The sequence below is a fragment of the Diadema antillarum genome, unplaced genomic scaffold (assembly GCF_040938485.1).
Source record: "Diadema antillarum isolate AM-2024a unplaced genomic scaffold, OU_Dant_1.0 scf00000060, whole genome shotgun sequence".
Classification (NCBI taxonomy): domain Eukaryota; kingdom Metazoa; phylum Echinodermata; class Echinoidea; order Diadematoida; family Diadematidae; genus Diadema; species Diadema antillarum.
Genome location: NW_027270949.1, coordinates 3,573,452 through 3,599,841, shown reverse-complemented (window position 1 = coordinate 3,599,841; position 26,390 = coordinate 3,573,452). Strand labels below are relative to the sequence as shown.

General features: G+C 38.5%; 1 protein-coding gene across 1 annotated transcript in view; it reads right to left on the bottom strand.

The window, feature by feature from the left end:
• Positions 1-2,231: 2,231 nt before the first annotated feature.
• Positions 2,232-26,390, bottom strand: part of LOC139716045 (uncharacterized) — a 38,695-nt gene continuing 14,536 nt past the window's right edge. Inside the window, exons 2-15 of the mRNA XM_071627599.1 lie at positions 23,920-24,041; positions 20,350-20,575; positions 19,546-19,671; positions 18,890-19,000; positions 16,889-17,060; positions 15,431-15,502; positions 14,907-14,978; positions 13,515-13,586; positions 12,760-12,831; positions 12,213-12,287; positions 11,127-11,201; positions 10,424-10,495; positions 8,867-8,944; positions 2,232-3,369 (exon numbers count right to left, since the gene is read on the bottom strand). Coding sequence (XP_071483700.1) covers positions 2,232-3,369; positions 8,867-8,944; positions 10,424-10,495; positions 11,127-11,201; positions 12,213-12,287; positions 12,760-12,831; positions 13,515-13,586; positions 14,907-14,978; positions 15,431-15,502; positions 16,889-17,060; positions 18,890-19,000; positions 19,546-19,671; positions 20,350-20,575; positions 23,920-24,041 — 2,483 coding nt within the window. The remainder of the gene's footprint in view (positions 3,370-8,866; positions 8,945-10,423; positions 10,496-11,126; positions 11,202-12,212; positions 12,288-12,759; positions 12,832-13,514; positions 13,587-14,906; positions 14,979-15,430; positions 15,503-16,888; positions 17,061-18,889; positions 19,001-19,545; positions 19,672-20,349; positions 20,576-23,919; positions 24,042-26,390) is intronic.

Here is a 26,390-nt window from a genome sequence, read left to right as displayed (position 1 = left end):
ATGATTTGAATTACATTAACTCGGTACAAACTAGTAAGTGTTTTTTTTTTTCAGATGATGACGCCGTCTACTCACTTCAGGCTCACTTTATATGAAGATGTGATTGCGATTAAAACCATCACTATTAGTTGAAAACATGTCAAACTTTATAATGCCTTAGAGCCTTCGGACAACATTGAGCGACACTGTCCCCAAGACAATTTTGATATTAGTTATAACGAGCAAGACATGTACATACATCAAAAGAGGTTATGGGTTATGATCATCTTGAAGTAGACAATTAAAAAGAAAATAGGATAAAATATTAAAGTCCGGTATATCGTGGACATCACGTATCAGCAAAGAAAGAAAATTTCCATGCGATCTACAGTAACATTTATCAGTTGTAGCTAGACAGTGCAAGATAAAGCTACGGTCACAAAGGTTCGTACGAATATCACTGTTCGTACGAATTTTGGAGTCGTATGGCCGCCTTACGAAGAGAGGGTTTCGTACGAAGTTAAAAAAAAAAAAAAATGGACAAGACCATCGACCAGGCTACGAACTTACGAACGGTATACGAATTTAGACACATCTTCAGTTGTACTCCTTAGTTCTCAGGATTCGGGCAAACTTTAAACACACCCAGACTCTCTCATCGTCAAAGATGTCAGACATTCAAACCACAGCGCACCCACCGGCCTCAATGCACTTGCACCTTTACCTGTGGTACTAGTATCCTAAAAGAAAACGTGGATGACAGATTTTTTTTTCTCGCTTTTGTCACGCTTTAAAGATCTACATCTACGCTGGTACTTAGGAAAGTCCAATTCTGGATATGATGCTAAGGATGAAACTTGAGTATGTGATGCCGGTGGACGGTTGTGCAAATATTTACATGGTGCAGTGAGGAGATCGCATGCAGAGATGCGAGTCCTGAAGACGCCCAGCGATATGGCGGTGATGGCGTCTGCAGGGAGTGCATTCCATAGCCTTACTGCTGTTGGCATAAAGATGTATGTTTCAATTGTCACCTCCTGCAACCCCTGGCCATCAAACATTTTTTTTAAAAAATAGAAAATACAATAATTGTGATACTCCTGTGTTACGCATTCCATGATGTCACAATATATCTTCAGTTATATCAAAACGTGAATACGTATTTTCTTGGTACAAAAGTTAGACACACCAATAAACGACATGGAATGTGAAATGAAAACAGTTTCAGTCTTGGGAACATAACGAAACGCTAAACGCATGTTAAGGAATCAGACATACTATCCTAATGATTTACTTAGGTTAACAGTTCGCCACGGGCTACCAAACTTAGGAGAAGAAACGACCACAGCTTTTCGACTTCAGGATATATATGTGACCGTGCACCTCAAAACGAACATAAAGTCGCACGCACTGATTTTGCGTGAGGACTGAAAATAAGTGAAATGGGTCAATTTAGCCGAACTTGACTTTTTCATATTTTCTGAAAGAGCGGGTCTTCTTTTACATTATGTTAAAATTTGGTATCATAAAACAGACAGGAAAGTGTGTTTTTTGGCAGTTTATCTCGAACATTTTAGGTAGAATAGTGAGATGAGGTGTGTCTTTAGAATCCCTTTTTCATTTCTGAAAAACCTTGTCCACACTCTTCACTTTCAACTCTAATAACTTTTCAAAGGATAGGGCTACTGATTTGAAAGTTGGGATTAATTATGGACAGAATGTGTTAATGAGGCATGCTTAATTTCAGTTTAATCTGATAATCCCTTCATTGTTGTTACTCTGGTGGTTTACTTCCTGTTTTTTGTCCCATTCATCGCACAGCCAGCACGGTTTGGTAAAGATTAAGCGCTTGAATAGACACTGTACTTCAGAGCCTCTTTTCTCAGTTGACACTTTTCCTGAGTTTGTGCTTTCTTTCCAATATTTAGATAGGTTAGGAGAGTCCATTTGATTAGAGTTATACATCATTTTAAAGCTTAAAGTCTGCTCTTTCAGAATATGGTCTTAACTAAAAATTCATGTCTGGCGACTTTTTGTTTGTTTTGAGGTGCACTGTCACATATAGAATATAGGCCTTGACACTGTTCCTGATTCGAGAACGACATTCTCCTAAGAGTGGACCAGCGGAATGGTTGTTTTGTTGTTGTTGTTGTTTTGTTGTTGTTGTTTTGTGGGGTTGTTTTGTTTTGTTTTATTTTTACCAGATTTTTGTGGAACCATCTTGATCTTAGAGAAGCATGGCATATACATTCTTAAGCAGCGTAAGTTTTCGAACTAGCAGAATTAGATTGAGTATTGCGCATATTCCCCGTGTTTGGCCGTGTTGATTTCTGTTTACGGGTTACGGTGTCCACAATGGTGTACAGGTACGGATTAATTGATGAGTTAATAGGTAGGACAAAGACCACTAGCCAGGCGTAGACGTCCGCGCTGAGTGTGATTACACTACTCTGGACAAGAATTCCTAGAATGATGATGGGCATCCAGCAAAAGAAGTCCGTACCGACCAAAAGTGACATCTTAGCAGCCATCTTGATTTCAGTTCCTTCACTGTCTTTGCGTCCCGCATTATTCCTGGTCACCCGCACCCAGATAAAGATAATGATGTAGGCGATGAGTACGACGGAGAAACAAAAGAAGTTGACTCCAAGGAACAAGACAATGGAAAACTGCCATGTTGACTCCGATGCTGCTGCAACGGTGGCATACTGTACAATACCAATCTGATTGAATGTGCGTTCGTCAACGACGCTATTGAGGTTAGAATTCTTGCGAATCAATGGCAGGCCCACACAGACGTCACTCAGGCTGTAAGCGTCAGGGTTGAGATAATTTAGTACGACGGCACAGGTACTGAGAAGAAGTGCTAGTCCCCAGGTCACTCCTACTACCACACGAGCCGACTTGACACTAAGACGATGTTCGCTAAACGGAAAGAGAACGGAAATGACTCGATCGAGGCTGATGATGGTAATCAAGAAAACAGACGTCTCGCTGCTGAGTACAGAGATGAAACCCGCCGCCTGGCAAATGCTGCTGGTTCGCCACTCTTCGGCCCGCCCCTCCCAGAAGTAGGAATCCGAAATGACGATGTCCATAATGGCTAGGATCAGGAGGTAGATTCCCATTAGGAAGTCAGAGATGGCAAGATTCAATATTAGGACGGACTGGACTTTGGCCGCGTTATGTGAAAACTTAGTTTGCAATCTCTGAACAATTACGTAGGAGTTTCCGATAAGTGCACTGATCCCAAGAATCCAGATGAAAATCTTGATAGGAAGATTCTGTAGGAAAGTCATTCGACAGGTGAAGAGGGGGTGAGGTGGTTCACCTAACATACACACAGAGTCTCCTGGAGATATGCAACATATGCGTGGGTCGTAGACGTTTCTGAAAAGAAAAATAGAATATGCAATCACTAACGTTATAAAGTATAAAAACTATCATCTCAGCCAATCACACGTTAACAAGGATCAATCTAGATTATGTTGATGATGTATCAATACTATGAAAAAACAAACTATAATCTCATTATTATAGTTAGAAATGTTTTAATCTGCATAGACCCTTTGTGTTTTTATTTTGGTTAGATTTAATTTCTCTATTTCTCTGTTATACGTATGTGCAGGTAGGTGTAAGGGTATATCGTTTAGATGAAGTCAATTCTACAATTCTACTATTGACTATATTGTATGTTCTCGAGGATGACCAATGACATCAATTAGCTCGAGGGTCCGGACGTGGCTGATGAGGCCAATCTGGGCAAGAAAGCCTCTCCCACAGATAAGGCGAAATGGTTAGGGGGTAAACTGTTGGGATTGGCTGCTCTAGCTTTTCGCATCTGGCGTTTGTGCTCTGCCTGCTTGACACGCTGCTCCTCTGCTCTACGAGCCCCTACAGCAATAGCGTGGCGCCAGGAAGGGCGATCTGCGGCAAGTGTCTCCCGGGACTCGGTGTCGATGGAGAAGTCTTTTAGGTAGAGCTTCAGCTTGTCTTTGAAGCGCTTTTTCTCTCCTCCTACCTTGCGCTCTCCATCAGCGAGTTCTCCATAGAAGAAATTTTTCGGGATGCGGTTGTCAGACATGCGGGAGACGTGGCCTGCCCATCTCACCTGGGCCTTGCGGATTTTGGTAATAATGCTAGGGATGCCTGCCCGCTTCAGTACCTCTGTGTCCGGAATTTTGTCTTCCCAGCGGATGCGAAGGAGGTTGCGGAGGCATCGCATATGGAAGTGGTTGATTCGCCTCTCATGTCTCCGGTGCAAAGTCCAAGTTTCGCAGCCATAGAGAAGCGTGGTGAGGACAACTGCGCTGTAGACTTTCAGCTTTGTTGAAAGGCTGCTCCCTCTCCTCTCCCAAACATTTTTTTTTTCTGAGTCTCCCGAAAGCACTGCTGGCTTTAGAGATCCTGTTGTTGAGCTCAGCATCAATTGTGACAAAATTGGAGAGGGTGCTGCCCAGATAGGTGAAGGTCTTTGCTGCCTGGAGAGTCTGTCTATTCACCTGGATTTGTGGTTTGTGGTACTGGTTCCCTAAGGCTGGTTGGAACATCACCTCAGTCTTCTTGGTGCTGATGGTAAGGCCGAAGTTGTCACAGGTAGAGGAAAATATGTCCATACCTCCATCTGCATCTCGTGCTCACCATTGGCATTGAGTGCACAGTCGTCGGCAAACAGGAAGTCTTTGATGACGGTCTCCTTCACCTTCGTGATGGCCTTCAAGCGCCTAAGATTAAAGAGCTTTCCATCCGACTTGTACATAATGTTGACGCCAGGTTCGCAGTCTTTGAAGGCGTCTGAGAGCATTGCCGAGAACGTCATACTGAATAGTGTCGGGGCCAGGACACATCCCTGCTTGACTCTATTTGTCACTGGAAAGACCTTGGAGGGTTCACCATTATTTAGAACTTTGGCAGTCATCCCATCGTGAAACTGGCGGACAATTGTAATGAACTTTTATGGGCAGCCAAACTTTCCCATAATTTTTTCAGAGTCCCTCACGACTAACCGTGTCGAAGGCCTTAGTCAGATCAACAAAGGTTGTGTATAGATCACGATATCATGTCAATGGTCCCTCGACCTGCACGAAAGCCGCATTGACTTTCAGGGAGATGACCCTGCTCCAGATGTTCCAGTAAGCGATTGAGGAGGACACGGGCCAGGATCTTGCCTGCTATAGACAGGAGGTAGATGTCTCGATGGTTGTCACAAACCTGACGATTTCCTTTCCGTTTGTAGATGTGGACAACTGTAGCATCTCTGAACTCTTGTGGTAATTGTTCTTTGCTCCACATGGATTGGTACATCTCGGTGAGCTTAATGACGGCGATTGGGCCACCCTTTTTGTACGCTTCTCCAGGGATGGAATCAGAGCCTGGGGCTTTCTCACTAGACAGCTGTGTGATGGCTATGTCGTTTTCCTTCTCTGAAGGGGGCACATCAAGCTTGTGATATATGGGCACCTGGGAAAGGCGATCGATGGCTTCGTTGTTGATCTGGGCAGGTCGATTTGATACGCTGTTGAAGTGTTCAGCCCATCTTTTTAGGATGAGCTTCTTCTCTGTCAGCAGCGTAGAACCATCAGCACTGAGAAGTGGGGATGATCCGGACGGTTTTGGTCCATAGACTGCTTTCAGGGTATCACAGAAAATCTTCATGTCGTTTCTGTCGGCAAATCTTTGGATATCATCGGCCTTGGCACTAAGCCAGGAGTCTTTCATGTGGCGTAGTTTTACTTGGACCTTGCAGCGGGCGTTGGAGGGATCATTCTGATGTACACGTAGAAGGTTCTGTTTTGCATCTAAGAGCTCCTGAATTTCTGTGTCGTTTTCATCAAACCAGTCTTGATGGTACCTAGTGGCTGGGCCAAGGCATTCAAGGGCGACAGAGTGAGCAGCATCCCTAAAGGTTGCCCACTGATCCTCGATGCTAGATTGGTTTAGCTGAAGGTCTGCTAGGTGGTTATGCATGTGTTCTTGGAAGTCTTGCAGCTTCTTGGGGTCTTTGGGATTGTTGATATTCAGTTTCTTTTTTACTTTCTGGCCCTGTGGCCTTCTCTTGGGCTGGATTAGGAGGTTCATCTTTGAGATGATCAGGCGGTGATCCGTCCAGCAGTCAGCACCACACATAGCCTTAGTCACTCTCACGTCCTGCCTGTCCCTTACCCTGACGATAAATAGTCAATAAGATGCCAATGCTTCGAGCGAGGGTGCATCCATGAAGTCTTGTTCCGAGTCGGTAGTCGAAACATGGTGTTGGTGATTACTAGGTCGTGAGAGGAGCAAAATCTGAGGAGGAGGTGCCCGTTGCTGTTACAATTTCCAATGCCATGTTTTCCTAGTACATTGTGCCAGGCATGATGGTCAGGCCCCTACTCGAGCATTGAAATCACCAAGGATGATGAGCTTCTCAGACTTTGTAGAAGCGATGAGAGAATAAAGATCCTCATAAAATTTGTCCTTGACCTCATCAGGGTTTTTCATGGTCGGAGCGTAGGCACTTATGATGGTTGCACTTGTCTTCTTTTCAAGTAGGAGATGCATTGACATCAAACGGTCATTGAGTCCCGCAGGGATGCTTGCTAGTTTTTGCACGTGGATGGATTTGACAGCAAATCCAACACCAGCCTCTCTTCTCTCTCCACTGCTACGTTCACTCCAGAAGAATGTGTTGCCACCACCAATTTCAGTTAACTGACCTTTTTCTGCTAACCGTGTTTCGCTAAGAGCAGCTATGTCAACATTGTAGCGAGCCAGTTCTCTGGCGACCAGCGCAGTGCGTCTCTCTGGCCTGCTTGCTTTTGTGTCATCAAGTAGAGTTCTCACATTCCATGATGCTTGGGTGAGCGCTTTTGTTTTCTTTTTTTCTTGTGTTTCGACCGCTAAGAGGGATCCCCGCCAGCCGCGGTATGCTGGCCAGGGTAAGGTGAGGCAGGCTATGTTTAGGGCACCTTTTCTAGCCCCGTCCTCTTGCTGAGGAGGCGAGCAGAGCAATCCTCACGAGGGCTGCTCGGTCGCTCAGAAGGTTGCCGAACTCCACTGCTGCCTCGGTCCAGTGAAGAGCGACCACATGTCCTAAGCCGCCTGTGTGTAGGTTTACGACTACAGCTCCCAGTATATCCGCACCTGCTGCTTCACCGCTCCCCTATCGCCACAGGACTTCAATGTTGCCAAGCTGGCGATGTCATGACTTTCGCTGAACTTTGATTAAAGTGAAGGAGACTTGCGCAGGATCAGCCTCACTCTCTCGTCCTGAGACGCCGGGTCCAGTGGCAAGACGAAGTCGAGACGGCTGGAGGCAAGACGAAGTCGAGACGGCTTGAGGCGAGACAGGATGCAGGAGCTGCCGGAAGGTGACAAGTATGCCAGCCAACCACCTAAGGGGCCCCACTCCATTAATTCCCATTTAGCACTAGACAGTCACCAGGAATCAGCCCGCCGTGCCCTTCAGTTGTTGTTCTCCAGCAGTTTGAGGGATCTTCACCCCAACCGGAAACATGATTCACAAGAACTCTAACGTTAGGACAGCCGAACATGACCCAGATGACCCCAGCACTCATTGGAGGGAACAGGTATGGCGCTGGATGCCATCCCAGTATTCAAAAACAAGGTTCTTGCCTGTCGCCTGATATTGCATGTATGCAAGTGTGATATAGCAAGATAGTTTTAATTCAGGATGTGAATATATTTGGTGTAAATTTCTTCCTTGTATGGGTATGACAGTATTATATATTCAAGAAGTTGTCTTTTTTATGAGATATTGAGATATGAGATTTACAATAATGGACATGAATGTTTCAAATTAAATAAAATTTATATTCTTAGGAGTATCTGACCATAACAGTCTAAATTTGTAGCTGAAAACGTAATCTGATATTGGATGGATTATTTCGACAAGAATTGATTATTCAAATGTGCCACAAGAGAAAAAGCGTAAGCTGTTTTACCATTAGTTGACCGGGTAATTTCCTATAATACACTATTTTTAATGATAATCATACATTAGTCCACACTTTTTCAGCTAAATCAAAGTTTGACAGAATTTTTGTTTTTTGAGTTTGATCAGTGTAACGACAAAATATAAGGCATGCAGAATGCTAGGTAAGCCTTGGCGGGAAATGATATCCGCCGAATACAAAAGAAAACAGACCTTTAATAGTTTCAGGTTGATATAATAATGCATTAGTTTAATCAAATATATTTAGCATAATGAAATAACTCCTCTTGAAATCACGGATCAACGAGTCTATAAGTTAACTCATTTTAACGTCAACACGTTAAGGATGCTTGATTATACGTAAACCTTGGAGGGAAATGAAATCACATTTACAACAAAAACGAGAACCGACTTTATGACTTCATAACCTAATCATTGCTAATGAAAACTTTGTGTAAAAAGTCACTGGCCCTGTCAGATCAAAAATGTTTCTTGGCGACTCAGAAAAATGTTCTGAGAGGATCTATGTTTTCTTTTTCTTAATTTGATTGACTAAAACAGTAAAACCAGTAAACATTGTAAAGCTGGTAAACCAATAAAACAGTTGGAATCTTGAGTTAAGATCCTGTTTTGTTGTATAAGCACGATATTTAAGTCGGTTGTTGTCATTCAAAGTAATCTAATACTAGTAGGCCTTAGTCTAGAAATGTGTTGGAGACTGTATTGATGCATGCAGAAAACCATTGTTACTGGCTGTTTTGCTTCTTGCAACATTTCCAATCATAGCTTTACACCACCTGAGTTACCGAAGAGAATGAAAAGGTGCATCAAATTGCATTAAATTAAACACATTTAAATTGAAAATTTAAATTGATTTGGTTTTTCCTGGATAATCACACAAGTTATTTTAGGTAAAAATACTGATGGCAGTGTGAAACAAAGTGAAAATCTTACACGGTGTCCAGGTTGACTAATCCGTCAAATATGTCAGGGTAGAGCAGAAGAGGAGAAGGTGGGCGTGCCAAGATGTATCTTTGTTGAGAGAAAAAGTGAATTAATACCAATAAGGATGGAAAATTCATAATCATCTCCATTTTTTTTTCAAACGAAACATGTGGAATGAGTAATAATACAAACTTTGAAAGAAAAATATCATTCAGAGGGGTGAAGGTTCAGGTGCGAGTTTCTTCACTTTGTCTTCCTCTACAAATTAAATTTGATAAGATTGCAACTGCTGATCTGTAAATTAACAAACATGTCGGGAAAAGGAACCAGTGGGACTCAAGCCTGTCTGTCATCCACTGCTTTCCCGGCAGGGATAGTACCACCAGGCTGTCCCTGGTTGCCGGCAGTGACACGATGAACATGGAACAAATACCCAGGCTCCGAAATTCTGACATTGCTATGTCAAGTAGTCCAAGGCGGACAAGGCATATCAAATAAAAGAGAGATAATTTATTCAGGGATTCAGGGGGGTGAAGGTAATTCAGAGGGTTTTCCGACATGTTTGTTAATCTAAAGATCAGCAATTGCGATCTTAACAAATTTTAATTTGTAGAGGGAGACAAAGTGAAGAAACTTGCACCCAAATACAAACCTCAGTCTCATTCTCACTGTTTGGCAGAAAAGTATTGAACTTTTAGCGAGAATCTACAGTAATGGAGAACATGATTCAACATATAACTTGAATATAATTACACCATACTTGTTCCATGGATTTACAGTTGTCAATAATCCTTACAACATAAGACATGAACAAAAGGAACTTGCACCGCATGGATTCTGTCAGCTGATACAGATGTCATTTAGATGAAATGACGTCTAAATATTTTGAGGATGACGGCTATTGTTGTTGCATAATTGTGACTGTTCCACCATTCTAAAACATGTACAAGGTAGCATTTCACACACATCAGTATAGGCAATATTGACAGACAGACTCCCTACAAGCACAAAATATTACATGCCAGGAGAAAGACTATGATGCTTTTCTTATCCAAAAGCAAACTGGCATTCCAAAATTCGTCTTTACTCGTACCTATGAAAGGTGCTGATTTTTCAAGCTTCGTTTACGTAGACCGCTGTAATTGTAGTATTTTAATGCCGTTAATAGGGCCTCTTTAAAAATCAGGTATAAATGATAATTGATAATATCATAAAAAATCTCTAATCGACAATCATCAAGTACAACCATGAAGCCAATGATGTCACTAACGTATTGATTCAATGAAAAGTACAGGATCGGGAAGGATTAGCATTTGAATGTCAGAGACGGCATTCATTTACCACTTACACGCATACACGACCAAATCTGGCATGCTTACATTATCGTGTACCATGATTGTTTGAAAAAAAAAGAGTAAAACTTTATTAATTACAAACAAAGTGAAACATCACAATTCCGTTGAATACATTGTCATGTTCATTATCAAGGGAAAATAATGCATATTATAATAACTGATAGGGGAATTTGGTATCTGGCTTAAACTGTTTCTAACAAGATGTACTTACAAGTTCTCGAGCGCTGTTAGGTTTTTGAAGGTACCGGTTGCTATGCGCATTAGTGGATTACCCTCAAATGAGCTGAAAAATGGACGAAGAAGAAATATAACGTGATTTATACATGTATGTTTGATCCTACAAACAAGAAAACTGTTCAAAGTATAGATTTGCCTAGAAATTTTACATCGCATTACATATATTACTACGTAAAACAACCTTTCTTGATTTTTTCTGTACTAATTTTTTGAAGGAATGAACACTTGTGTTGTTTTTGTTGTATAATGACAAAAGAATGAATAAATGGGGCCTTATTTGAAAATGAACACTCTGTTATTGAAAAATAAGCCCTCTGTATTATATCAAAAAAATGCAATGCCCAATATTTCCTTGTTTCTGTATGCTACTTGAACCAATTGGACAGATGCGATGATAATAAACAAATGAATAAATGAATGAATGAATGAATAAATAAATATATAAACATGACGTTCAAAATGATAATCGGGATAATGACATAATATCACATGATACACTTATTCATAGACAAAATGTGATAGAAATCTCGGTTAAAGACCAGGGCCTTGTTTTATGAAGAGTTAAAATTCATTATAAAGCTGATTTCATCTGTGAGTCTATGGTAGCCTTTGTGTTAACGAAATTTAAAATCGATTTCATCTTTTGTTAAAACGGCCCAAGAAGGTAATCCACTTACAGAATGTACAACTGGTCCTCTATACCAGTGAATAACGTCGCATTCACCTCCGTGATAAAGTTGTTGGTTATAACTCTGAAAAATAAAGATTGAAGCGTCGTTTAACTGGCTGTATTATTCTCTACTTTTTTCGAATGTATTTAACAAGAGTGGAAATCGAATCTTCGCTATACATAACAACGGCATAATTTCATGTCTCTCCCTCTTTCCAAAGTAAAATAGTAAATTGTAAGAACAAGGAAGAAAATAATGTCACATCATCTTTATTTCCATATCATCTACATTGCCGTTTACATAGATATAATCGTAGAGAGAATCATGCTTTCACATTTTCGTATAAAAAATCGATATTATAGTTACAAAGTTTACATAACAATGTCTAATGGGTAGTTTATTATTGATCTCATTAATAGAGCAGCAATCATTGGTTATCCTTAGTTATATTTTGTATAATACTACTTTATAATAAAATACAAGAACGATAATATTTACGAAATATGTTTTCCAAGCTTTTCATAACAGATGGGTAAATCTTCGTGTAAGTATAATACGATGAATTGTTACTTTATGTTACTGCACATCGGGTAGTTATAATAAGTCACTAGTTCGACATTCGCGAATCATACGTACAGCTTACGAGTCCTACAGCCCATGAGTTCGACATTCATTTAGCAACAAGGCCCAGGAGAACAACACATTCAATCCTTTGATGTAATGTCGAACACGTGGGCCGTTTCTACCCAGTGTCTGGCCCCTGGCATTTAAGTGCAGAACCCATGGGCCTTGTTTGCCTACTGTTGAACCCATGGGCTGTATGGATCATGGACCTTTTTTTCGAATGTCGAACTCGTGGGCAGTATGACTCGTGTGTGTTGGTCTCGTGGGATGACACATGGTAATGACAGTGCCCTCTGGGAAAGGGTTGCCAATAGTGTGAAGACTTAACTTGGGTTTATTAATTCATAATGATCATTTTTTCCTATACAGGTATTAGTATATGTGACTCCTCTGCTGTAGAGTGCGTAATTATGTCATTGATTTATGTCTCTCCCGTATGCTCTTTTTTTCACCACGATTTATACCTACAGTCGTTCTAGAGCTCGGCCTAAATCCTTGAAGACACCCGGTCTGAGGTTTGTCAGCTGATTCTTATCAAAGTCGCTGTTGTGAGAAATGAAGGTATGTTAGAAAACATGGCATTTATTTCTAATAGATGTAAAACATGTAATGGGAGAAAATGTATCAACTTTCAGAAACGTTAACTTTCCTTCCTTTGCTTATGAATGCATCGATAAACTGGGAAAAAAAAGTCTAAGAAATACTTATCAACAATGATATCGAGAAGTAAATCAGAAATCAAAACCACACACTCACCACTGCAGAAAGCCATTGAATCTTTCAAAGCATGTCTTTCATTGATCTAATTTCCATTATGATAAAATATCAGCGAGTATCAATATCGTCCTAGAGCAATCATATTACTGAGGAGTTACATAATAAGAACAAACACTCGTATCAGTACCTTACAATCAGACATCGAACATCCTACTTGGTGAAAATCTATTATGTTTATCCACTAGGCAAATAAACGCAATAGTCTACATTAATTGGCAGTTGATAGTGATGTACTCACATGAAGAACAAGTTGTGAAGGTCCAGAAAACAGCCATCATGCAGCCTCCAAATATCATTTTGTTCCAGATACCTTGGTAAAGATTGAAAAAGAGTTCTTAAGAAATAGTTTACAATAAGACACAAACAAGTCTAACAACCAAATATTGATTAGTCATCACATCAAAATTCTTAACTTTCTCTGATGAATTGATCAGTTATTTGTCTTTGTCTAAGAATTACATCTTTTTCAAGGTTTTGGGTATGCTTACCAGACTTTGGTAAAAATATCCTATCGAATAGGAGTCTGCCAGATTAAGGTACAAAAGTAGGAATGGTCCAATAAGATTAGCCGATGTTCAATATCTATACTTTTAAAGGGTATGTAAGACTGCAGTGCCCCCTCTTTGAGGGTTATACTACCATAAATTCTTAATAAAGCATCTTGCAATTGATGCTATCTTGAAGTAAGATGAGTAGGTGGATGAGATTCATTCTCATCTTGACTAATTCTTCCTTCTATTTGTAAGGTTTACATAGTCCATTAACCATTAATCCACAACATTTAACGACTGCAAACAAAAACTTTTCTAGCTACCTTTGTCCTAACACCACTTGCACAATCTGACATTTCACATTTAGCTTGCCGTTTGTTATTGTTATTGATGTTAATATCTTTGTCGATTTTGGTTGTTTGTGGTGCAGATTAGTATGAGGGTTAGTCCAAGCTCTTCTATAAATGAAATTGTGTACAATATGTCCGTAAACTATACTTACAAGAGGCGCAGGTTATATAATCCTCTGAATGTTTCTCTTTTTAAATGTGACACACTGTTGTTATTGAGGATTCTGTATGGTACAAAATATTGAAGATAAAATCATAAAAAAGAGTGATCGGAAAGCGCAGAAGGTTCTCAAAATGTTCTGAAGATCTTACACAATTCATACGATTTGAAATAAAATTTGTACAAAATCATTTTCATGTATACTGAAGCTGCAGTGTATCAAGCTGCTTTCAACATCATGCAAGCCTTTGCTAACTTAATATGCAACAAGTCGTTGCGGTGATATATCAATGTCAATGGAATATAAGGCATACTGCGTCTTGAATCTAATATGAAATACATGTAATTACATGTATATTCTGTGGAATCCATTCTACGTTTCGCTCTGCATCAACCATTTTGCATACAGATCTTATCCTATCCTCGTAACAAAACAAAACAAAATCACAAAAATGTTCTTTACACATCATTTCCTGTTCAAGAGCATAAAATAAAGACAATTTTCACACGTATGCATACTTAGTCCCTCAAAGTGAAGTAGGGAAAGAGGTGACAGAAAAGAGAATTGTCGACTCTCAGTTTTTGAAAATATTGATGGTAAAAATCATAGCCATTAAAGGGAATGGCTAGTAACTGATCAGTGGGAAACAGTGGGAATGCTGGAGGATGATTGTTCCAATCCTTGTGGGATTCATTTAAGAGTACATTATATATTTATTGTTGTGTGAAAATTATTTGCTTCAGAATGGTCTCATATTCAAGTAATGTGCATTTTAATGTTTCCAGGTTAGCGTGCTAGGTCAGTGACGGGGCATTAACCTGCACATTACTTGAATATGAGACCGTTCTGAAGCAAATAATTTTCACACAATAGTAGGTATATAATGTACTCTTAAATGAATCCCACAAGGATTGGAACAATCATCCCTCAGCATTCCCACTGATTCCCACTGATCGGTTACTAGCCATTCCCTTTAACGTTCAAACAGATCTTTAAACACCAGCAGGTGTCTTCAAAGCCTTTGTTATAGGGACATACCGCTATAATGACTGTGAAGATATCTGTAATTGGAGCTTTTGATCACAGAGTTTCTTATTACTTTGAGATGTTCGATATTTGATAGTAAAGATGCTGAAAAAAAGACAGATGATGAAATAATATGGCATCATTTTCATCATAGTATTAAGAATGCGATTCCTTGTAATTTCATAATTGAGGTATCATTTTAAAGGTTTTATTTTGGTCTATCTAATGATGGAATTTATCAAAATGTTCATAAATGGGTCTTAAGCTGCGATCAAACATTTCGATTATTACTGTTGGAAAATACTGCAGAGACAGGAACTGAGACAAAGTAATCGTCGTTGTGAATAAAGTACTTACAGTTTCCACAAGCGATGGAGTCCATCAAAAATACCAGGCGGTAGGCGGGTTAGCTGATTTGAAGATAAATCCCTACAGGAATAGAAACGAATAGGCCTACTTATGAAATAATGAAATCGTGAAAATAAGAGAGAATATAATCTAACGCAATCTAATAACAATACTTATATTCCTAATCCATAAACAAATGTTTACTGCATTTTAATCAGGGGCATAAAAGAGAATATTTATAGTAGGAAAAATACGCAGAAGTTTAATATCATTAATTTAGAGTAATCTCATTCTATTTTAGTAAGGATTTCTAAACATTCTCAGTTCTTGTTTAATTAGCATATATACATCAGGTGATTCAGTAATTGAGTTCAACTCATCACTTAATTTGATGACAGGAGAGACACTATTGATTTGCCATGATATAATACTCAGAATTGTCTTCTTGTTTCAATGTCGCCATGATATTATTTCTAATACTTGCAAACGCATATTATGCTACTTTACAGGTCTTTTACGACTATCGAACTCACAGCGTGTGCACGTTTTCCAGTCCTTCAAATGACCCAGCTCCTAAATCTCCAGTATTTGCACCAATAAGATTTCTGGATTAAAAAGAGAGAAATAACACTTGCTACACTTTCTGCTTAACTCTGGTTTTAAGGAATTCTGACAATAGGGACTCCAGCATCTTGTAGAACGTTTTTTTGCCAACCAGTGTGGTTTGTTTCACCTGACTTCAGGATATCAAAATTTTATACATGGAGTCCTTGACGGATCTTCAGATGCCCTCATATTCCGGAGTTATTCACAGAATCTACGCTTCTATTGTGAATTCCTCTTTGCCATAAAGACTTGAAAAATAGAATTGTCTTTTCTTACTTGTTTACTTATCTGAAAACAATATGTTGATATTATTATAATTGCATCCATGTTATGTTGATGTGATTCAAAGTTCCTTAAAATATTATGTACTCCTGTAAGCGTTATGTATGATTATTGCCTTGTATTACTTTATATGGAAATAAAAGCATTTGAATTTGAATTTATCTATCCTTGCATACCTGAAATGCCCATACAAGTATTACCTATGAACGATACATAATAAATTTCAAACAAGGTAACCATGTTATAATAGGATCAGGTCATTTGTAGTCCCGAGAGCCACACTCGGTGCCATTGGATCCCTCAAATTCAATACCTATTCCATTTCAATTCAACTTATTTCACATTGGAAATTCCACATACTGAGCTTCGGTCTTTGCAATGTCACATCAGACCGAAGAAAAAAAACCCAAACAGAAATACAGACGATATATACCTAGCCAAACAGAACAGAACAAAACAAAACAATTAAGAATACATAAACATGTTTACGATTCATAGTACATATCTAGTGGTATTACGTAACAGAATCTTTATGGGCACATGTATGTCTCTGTTATGGCATACAAACGGGTAATTAAATTTAATAAGCATCTTGGCGAAAGACCCTGTATGAACAACGTTCATATCATTTCCAATTGATAGCAATAGCTTCACGTGCACAGACATTCGGACTTAAAGGGACCGTATAATGCAAATTTACGATGACATGTATACTGATTCAGAGTTTCCTTATCACTATTATGTGGCCGAACACATCTGATTATGTACCATACAATATTTTATATTGATTTTTCTGCTATTTTCTTCAAATTACTTCGACAAGTTTCTCTGCTATTAATAGTAACACGAAAACATGCAAGTTATGCTCAGTGTAAGGGAAGGTGAGTTCCGAGTCTCTACCATACACAACACTGCATCATACATTTTGTTTTAGCACATAGGCCTTTTATGTAGGTATATCACAATGTGGAGAAAAAGATGGTTCACACCTATATCACTTATCTTCATCTCAATTGAAGAACAAATACAAAATAACAGGAAACATGCTGCTACGCGAGAAATTAATTTTCGAACGGAACATCATTTGTGGCAGCGAAGCTTACAACAGAATTGCCTTCTTCGTAGTGTTCCTCGCGTATTCTTCGTTCCAGCCGTTGGTGCAGTTTATCCACATTGGCTGCCAGTCTGGTTGACCACAGGCTGGTTGAAGGGGACCGTGTCGGTCATTGTAAGGCGACTCACCACAGGAACAACCACGTGGACACCGGAGAGTTTCTGCAGATTTGTACCATTAAATTCTTTTTTTTTTAATGCTTCCTATCATTTACTGACATGATCATAGTATTGTCTACTACACCCACAAAGGCATATTTCTACCAATAAGGCAGGTTGTTGCTCCCATAAATGCTAATGATTTATAGCTGAGATGTCAAAAAGTTATTGTAACTGTAATAGCTTTAGACACATTTGATTTGAGAAAAACAAAAACGTCAGAATATATTAAAAATGTATAAATATTTTAATGCTGGTCAGTGTATTTAAGGGTATTCTGAAAAGAGGTCGTTATGATTCAGCTGTCGTACGGTGTTTCTTTACTTTCCCTTCAGTATTGCTTTGATTGTGGTGGAATTCCACTTGTTTCAGAATACTTCAAGGTTGAACTTGTACTTGCTTTTACATTGTTGAAACTTTATATAAAAACATATTGGATGTTGAAGACAAACAGATTCCAGGAGATATCTAATTTTTTACTCACAAGTGGTGTTCACTGAAAAAAAAAATGTCTTTTTGTGTTCATGGTCGAATAAGATCTGAAAGGGTTTCAAGGGGTGGTACAGTATTGGTGGAGATGAGAATTGGGTTTTTAACTTTTTGCGAGATACCAAGAAAACACTTATGATATAGTACAGAGGATACCATTTTAAGAGGAATTCAAAGTTTATTAGATGAAAATCGCGTTTGGAATGACTGAAACACCCCAAAACAAAGTAGAACAAAGCCATCGTAATAAAGTATGGGTCCCACACTCTATTAGAATCACTCATTTTTTGGATATCTCGGCCATTTCGAAACCAATTTTCATCAAACAAACGTTGAATTCCTCATAGAGTAACATATTCAATTCAATTCAAAGTTTATTTCATTTTTCGACAAAACATATAAGTTACACTTCTTTTGACAACAGAAAATAAGGTAAACAGAACATTATGTATCGAAAAGAATGTAAGGCAATTGAGGAGGACCTTATGGTAATTATACATTGTAGTAAAAAAAAAACCCAGAAGTGATCGAAATAAAGTACATGTATAACTTTGCTTAAAGTGCGAAAAATGGAGAGACCCACTAAAAAGACAGAGCTTGCAGAATGTGGTCCCCTCTTCAATAATAACATCGATGGAAAGATTAATTCTCTTTCCAATTTCATAAGAGTTAAGAGGTTTCTCATTATCTCACCAAAAAATGTTAGAAACTTGAAATTAGGTCTCAACCAAAACAATACGATCCCTTAAAAGAAGACCTCCGGATGATAATAAGATTTTTACATTAGCATTAGTTATACTGAGAACAAAGTTTCAGAATTTACGATAATTGGGATGAAGAATGAGAATATTTTCGAAATTTACGACAAATGACGATGAAGAAGGATGATGACATGGCATGGTCACCATAAGAATGCATGAGTTGGAGCTGAAGGAAGCAGAACAAAAGAAGAAGGCATGCATAGATTATACACATGTGAACTCTGTAGCAAGCGGTATTGCAATGGAATTACACTGCTACATGTCTGAAATGTGTGAGCCTCATCCTATATGTCATCATCCTTGTTCGCTGTAATTTGTTTAAGGTTTTTCAAAGTCTTGTTTCTCTGCTCAAGAACCACAACAGATTCCACAAATCTATACATGGAGCTGTTGATTTATGTACCACATGATATGACATTATGAAAATCGTCTGGAGTGCCCCTATAATCATCTCTTAATCTAATCTTTTTAAAAACTTTTTTCCTTTTATTGATCCCGTATTGTCTAAATGCGCATTTTAGAAGTAATATAAGAATGAATAAAGAATATTTGTCTTCTTTTAAAAGTTCTGGTAAAACTCACCACAGTTTTCTTCATCGTCCGATAGAGGGCAGTCGTTGACACCGTCACATTGGTAATCCGCTGCCAAGCAGATATCGCTTCCTCGACACGCGAAGAAGTCAGCACTGCAGTCTGGAAAACGTTGCGAATCGATGTTAGCGCCAAAAAAGGTGTTCACTCGATTTTTTTTAAATCCACATTGCATCCTACCTCGACATGTTTAAAGAGTGTAATGTTGTTATTATTGTTGTCGTTGTTAATTTTTTTTTGTTGTGCTATGATTGTTATGGAATAACTCCAAGTCAGGTTATGACCACACAAAATTGGAAGGAGTTTCATTGAAAGAATAATACCGAACACAACGGTTACCAAACAAGTCAATATCTGACATTATCTCTTGTCAAGGACAACATTTGGAGCTAATGTTACAGTAAAGAACAACCTTCTAATTATCTACTTAAGCATTAAATGACCTACAAATGTACACACAATTGTAAGTAATTCGCTCATGCATACATACTTATAATCATCATTATACAGCGAGAGAAAACAAAAAAAAAATCTCAAAAAGAGAAAAATGTCTTTAAAAATTATTAAGTGTAACTGTGTGCGTAAAGGACCATTGTGTCTTAATATTGTGATTTTCATCCACTGGATAAGTGTAGGCGGATACTCACTGCCGCAGCCAACCTCGTCGGAAAAGTCATGGCAGTCTACCACGTGATCACACCTGGCTACAGTCCTGATCGTCTGCAGTCCCGACGAACACACGAAGCCGTGGAGATTATCGCTTCCACACGTGGCTGGTGGCATAAATAACATAGTACAGATAGTCTGTTAAAAGTATCTATTTGCCGTTAATAATACTTCAACATAATATAGACGAATTTCTCTTTTACTCAGCGGGAATTCCCGAAAAGTTAAAACTTAACTTGATAAGTAAGAGCAAAATAATTCAATTAGCGCAGCAAGGAAATTTCGTAAAACAGTATCATGTGAACTCGACATGACTGAGCTGATGATGTTATCACCTAACAATTTCTACTGATCGTGTGCAAAAAGCTAGGGACTGGGTGGCTATGACATGGTCAGAGAAAGTTTCTCGTTGTATCGATGTTAAGATTAGCGTCTAATTGCAGATTGTGACGGGTATAGTAGACCTGTTGAATCTATATACAAAAGACACATAACTTCATATTTGTTTATTTTAAGAAAAACAACAGAAACGAAATGTTTACCTGGCGTTGGGGCGTTTGCGTTTTACGTAATAATACAATGTCCCCTTTTTTCAGGAAGGATAAACACACCCTGCGTGTAGCCTGACTGAGCAGTTGAAATTCATTGAAACAGTGTCTAAATCATCTTTCTCAAACGGGGATTAAAGAATATTGCTAAATGTATTAAACTAAAAACTATATTTGATTAAAGAGGACATGTTATATCAAAAGGATCGCCAGGAATGGAAACTTTAAAAATCTTACCATTAATGAGAGACGAGTACACATCCAAGTCAAAACCATCAAACTCCCTCATGACGTCACTGCAAAACTCGATTGTTGTGTGACCGCCATTCGGTAGAAACAGTGACGTCACATTGCCGCTTGACAGCTTGAAAGTTTCGTTGCTGTTATTGTGGGTGAACCAGTGACTTACTGTGAGTGTGTCCCAAGGTCGCTCGATCTCCAGAACGTTAACTTGTATCGTAACCTTAAGAAACAGTTTAACAAAGTGTCAAGAAAACATATAGAAACTCAGAAAATCCCTCAAAAACTCATTATTACAGACACATAGTGGTATATACCTCGCTGAAAAGGGGACTTGTACTATAAAAAGTTCTCCTTGCCACAAAATTTTATTTTTATCCATTCTCTAGGGAATGTCTTAGAGATCATAGGATAAAGAGTACTCAAGATAGCATGACCTTATAATGTTCATCCTCAGTTGTGTTACGCCTTGTCGCCGTCCTCACATTATTGCACCCCTGTTCGTTTAAAAACAGTTCCTTTATTATTAAAGGGGAAGTCCAGACTATTTTTCATAATTGCACATCATATAGTTCACACACCACAGCTCCTTGTATAGATTTGTGGAATTTATTGTGGTTCTTGAACAGAAAAATCAATACCCTGAAAAATGACCAAAACAAATTTCATTGAACAAGGATGATGACATAGGAGATGCACATGTTTCAGAAAATGTAGCAGTGTAATTTCATGAACAATGCTGCTTGCTTGACAAGTCTACCAACGTAGAAATAATGCATTTTTGTTCTTTTGATCTGCTTCCTTGAGCCCCAACTCATGCATTCGTATATGGTGAAGCTGCCATGTCATTCTTGTTCATTGTGATTCGTTATCAATTTTGAAAACATTCTTATTCCTCCTCCCAATCACTATAAATTCTGAAACTCTGTTCCCAGTATATCTAATTTATATTGTTGAAATGTAAACGTCTGAAAATAATCCTGAGGTCTCCTTTAAAGAAATGTCGACTGGAGTACAGCGGAAATAGAAAGGATAGAAGTGGCAAGCTTATCAAATGGAGCACTATCAATGTCATTAACCTTTTGCATTTTCATCTCAAATCATATTATGTGGTATCGTTAATGCTGCTTTAGGAAATATTTTCAAAGTTTCATAAACTAAAGATAACCTCGATCATTACAAAAGTAAGATAATTCAATAACTTTGAGTGACCAACATTCTTTAAGGGGCGTCTCTTATAAGAAAGATTGTTGTGGGGGATATTTCAGCTTAGAATAAGATTCTAATGACGTGTTCTATTTTGATTCCATGCTCTGATGAGAGTTATTCTCTACCTATAAGACACGTAAGATGCCCTCAATTAAAGCGTCTTAGGAGAGTACACGTAACTTTCTTCCGGTGGTGAATAATCTCTTTGTAGATGTCATTGACTGTCACGTGACTGTGACTGCCTTTAGATCACCCTTTCAATGTAAATTCACATGCTGGTACAAAGTAGACAGGTCAGGGTTACCATTCTGGAGACTGATCACTGCCAAACCTATGATCAAACTTGCAATTCAAAACCTAGACATAATCATACACACTATATTCATGCCCTTCTTCCAGATCCTCATACAGTTGTGCATGATACGCTCTACCAATCCAAGTTCGAATTGTAAACAACCTTGTACCTTCAAATCTGAACTTAAGAACGGGTTACGTATTTCGGGAGCTGGGAGCCTTTGAACGTTCTACAAATAAATGGCACTATATAAATGTTGTTTATCATCATCATTATCATCATCACCATCATCATCATCATTGTCATCATAATCATGATATTTTTAGAACCGATACTGTATGACATTGCTTTCCCTTTGAACCACGATTACAGACGAACACAGGTAACGAAGTTCTTGATTTGAAAAGTGAATCACACGCGATGCTAATGAGCCATTTTCTTCCGTTGATCGCGACTATAATTGTTTCCCTGGCTTATTGTGCCTTGACCAATCATGCAAGTTTTAATCTACAGCTTTAATGACGTTGAAACACGATACTAAAGCATGATACATTACGTGACCTGACTTTGCGGATGGTGTTTCCTTCCAAACCATGCCCTCAAGTTTACTGTCTTCACTGTTGGAACCTGATTGGTATACTTCAATTATGTATTTATCCATCCTAGATCGTACAGGACTGGGTACTATAGTGTGTGACTATACAAACGTTAAGGTTAGGCTGCGCAAGCCTGCGTTAAAACTGCTACTCAGCCCTTACGACATCTCTTTGTCACAATATCACTGAACTTTTGTGGGAAACATAAAGAATCTATAATAGTACACTTAGTACCACGCTGTCCTGATAAATTTGCTGATTTCAAGACAGATAGAATTACAAAATTACTTGATTCGGCTGAAAAAAAAACCAACAACAACAAACTCCAATATGAAAAAAAAAACCAATATAATTCTTTGGATATTTCACCTATCTCTTATCCTACCTCAAATCCAAGCTCATTTTAGGGAGAAAGCTCTCACGTTTATTTGAATTAATTCAATCAATGTCACGCTACTTGACAAGCTGACCTTACACAAATCTTCAGTGCCAAAAAAGAAAAAGAAAAACGACGACACATTGCTATCTAATGGCCGAGTTTTCTGAAAATTTATAGCAAGGGTTAGTTGTTGGAAAAGTTGAATTGAATGCAATGTTGGGCTGCATTATGAATATGTTTTCTTATTTGACCAGTCACACATACGCACAGACGCTCGTGTACGCATACAAATATTGACAGTTAAAAAACACACACACATGTAAACTACACATTTTACACAGCAATGAAGATAGCTAGATGTGCTCAGTGTAACGGTTGTAATGTCGGTCTCGTGAGCTTTTTACCCATTGTCGAACCAGTGGGCCTTTTTTTTTTTGCCTGGTATCAGACTCGTGGGCCTTGTTTGCGTACTGTCGCACTCATGGTCCTTATGTGCCTAGTCTCGAGCTCATGAGCTGTATGACTCACTCATGGACCTTTTTTTTTTTTCAATGTTGATCTCGTGGGCCCTGCGACTCGTGGGTGTCGGTCTCGTAGGATGACCACTGGGCTACTGCTTATACACAATGATATCGTCTTTCATGATAATGGTTACGTCGTTGTAATCTGATGACCATACCCCAATCCCAACATTTCGATTATGCACGTTGCCGTGTATAATTGGAAACAATTTATATTATTGGGTGCCGTCTTGCTATGTTTCCTCGAATATTCGGTTAATGAAACTTTGTCTCACGAAAACGCAAAATGTGTCTCAAATAGCTTAATTTTCTAGCGTTGTCAAGACAATGGACAACTTTTCTCTTTCATTGAACCTGATGTCAATATCGCATTTATTTATTTCGTTGATGCATAACAAACTAGTAAAATGGTATACAGGAATACTAGTGATCTTATAATAGTAGTACGTTTATTATTTTGTTTGCATATGTGTGACAAAGGGTTTGTGTTTTGGTTTGGGTTTTTTTTCAGTAAGTGCAGCTTGTACAGTGAGTATAATAATATCAAGATTATTGTTGAGTGATTACCTGTTCATCTTCTGTTGTTTCAACTGACCACTCTCGCCGGAAGTCCGGCGGGTACCGCTCTGGTAGGTTCGGGGAAGAGATGCTCTGAACATGCCGAAAGCTTTCACAGTGAGTGCTGCCTCCTACAGGATACAAACAAGGCAGGGAATTATTAAACCTTCATATCAGAGTTCAAATCTTCTGACAAATTCACTTGTTGGAGTGGTGTCTGTTCATCATGTTATCGTTGGACTACAGGAAGCCGACCGCTCGACATTGTTAAATTGTGTGTGAGTGATCATTGGTTGCATAGATTAGAAAAAAAAAAAACACAATAAAATCAAACCAGCCCAAACATAAACATGAACTTCACACACACATACACAAACACACACACACAGATATCATACAACATATATTATGATTATAACCATAAGAACGTATTCTGTTTCTATTTCCTCACTTTGCTATTCTTATCCATTACATTATTATGATTAAATTCGCACTTAAAGTCAACTTAAGCTTTAATAGTAGATATAAAAGAATCCTTTCCAGCGAGTAAAACAAGACTGCCCTTTGAAATGGCACTCAATACTCAAGGATTATCAAGGACTGCTTTATCAAAGTGACAATAAAGGGAATGCCCTGATATCTGCAACAAGGCCGACCCCTTCAGCTGTGGCATCGCAGTATCAAAGTGAAGAAAACGGAGCGTATACTATGATGATACTCAGGCTTGATTTATATGTTATCTGTAATAGATATCTCGTTTGGTCTAATTTCTTTTGATTTACACTCGAGAGCAGTCTTGGATGCACGTGAATTTACTGTAAATATAATTAAGACGTCTGTGGGATAAAATCTACAGAGGACGAATACCAAAGGATCACGACGTCACCTTTAATAGTAAACAGCAGGCGTGTGCCAATTTTCACTTTTGGACCCATTAATGCCACACATGAAATAAGACTCGTGTTATAAAATGGACTGAGAAATGTTACTAAATATCGTTTTCCTGTCGATGTTCTTTGCTCTGTCTATGACATTGATTACAAGCATTCCGCTCTATTTAATGTCTTATAGATAAGATCCTAAAGGCCGATGTATTCTATAGTCTCTTGCTCTCGCTAAAAAGCCTGTAATTATACATATCATTATCTGTCCATGCGATTACTCATGATATTAACTAACTTCGTTCTAAAAAATTAATGATAAGTATGATGGGTTGGACAGTAAACACTAACGAGCTTTGATGATTATTGTAATGGAATACGTATAGTGACCCAATTTTATTGAAATGATATCTATCGCTTGTAAACAATCCATCATCACCGACTCAATTTCATTCCCTTTCAGTTACACTCGACCACGCACTCACACAAATCTACAATCTGCCTAATTCTTTGGAACAATTATATCCGTGTCGTGTCTCGCTGCCCCTTTTAATCACTCCCCTCCTTCTCTCGTTGTTTTAAGTCAGTGTCTCAGTCTCAATCTAATCGAGATAATGGCAAGGTCCACGGATGATTGTCCACACTGTAACCTCGGCGACCAACAGACCTTAAAGTTCTCTTTCAGACACAAATTACAATCGAGCTGATGAGTAATTGCAGAATGAATTTCCTGTCTGATGATTATTCAGTTGAAATGTAATAATTGTTTGTAGGGGATCGTTTCCAACAAGCCTCGTGTGTGCTTCCTAGTATGATCCTTCCATTCAAAATGTACAAATGTACCAATGCAATTGTGTTTCGATTTTTGTAAATGTTATGTTTTTATATGGAAACAAAATAATGCAACCCTGTTCTATTGGTATTTATTATCAATTAGATAGTGGTTTCGCAGAGGCTATGATAACTATTGCTCTTATATCACCAATAAATCATAGTTGTAGTATAATCATAACTGTGCTTCCTGGGACATCTTCTCAGTCACTACCCTTGTTATCGTTAATTTTGGTGTCATCCTCAGCACGTACTATTTTTAGGACAGAAATAATGAATTTGCGCTAGCAACACAAACATATTCAGTCCCATACAGGACATCCCAGGGAGTGGCTATACAGGTCTAGAATTTGGATCGAAACATCTGATCTCTCTCTCTCTCTCTCTCTCTCTCTCTCTCTCTCTCTCCCTCTCCCTCTCTCTCTCTCTCTCTCTCCCTCTCCCTCGCTCTCTTTCACTTTATGAATATACATAGCTTATGTGACATGTATACTAGTATGTAAGTGTGTGTTTGTGTATTTACGGCTTATAAAGACGTTACATCGGACATACGTTGGGGACACGCGCCGATGCTATTATTCGTCGAATATCCTCATCTTTTTTTCCATAATAAACCTTTCCCATGATTTTCAAAAACAACAACAACAAACAAACAAACAAACAAACAAAAACTTGCAACTGATTTTCAAAAAAGATTTCATATTGACCTTACTTTGAATTGTGGTGCCAACCTGTTCGTCCTGGCACTCATAATCATGAGTTGTATAG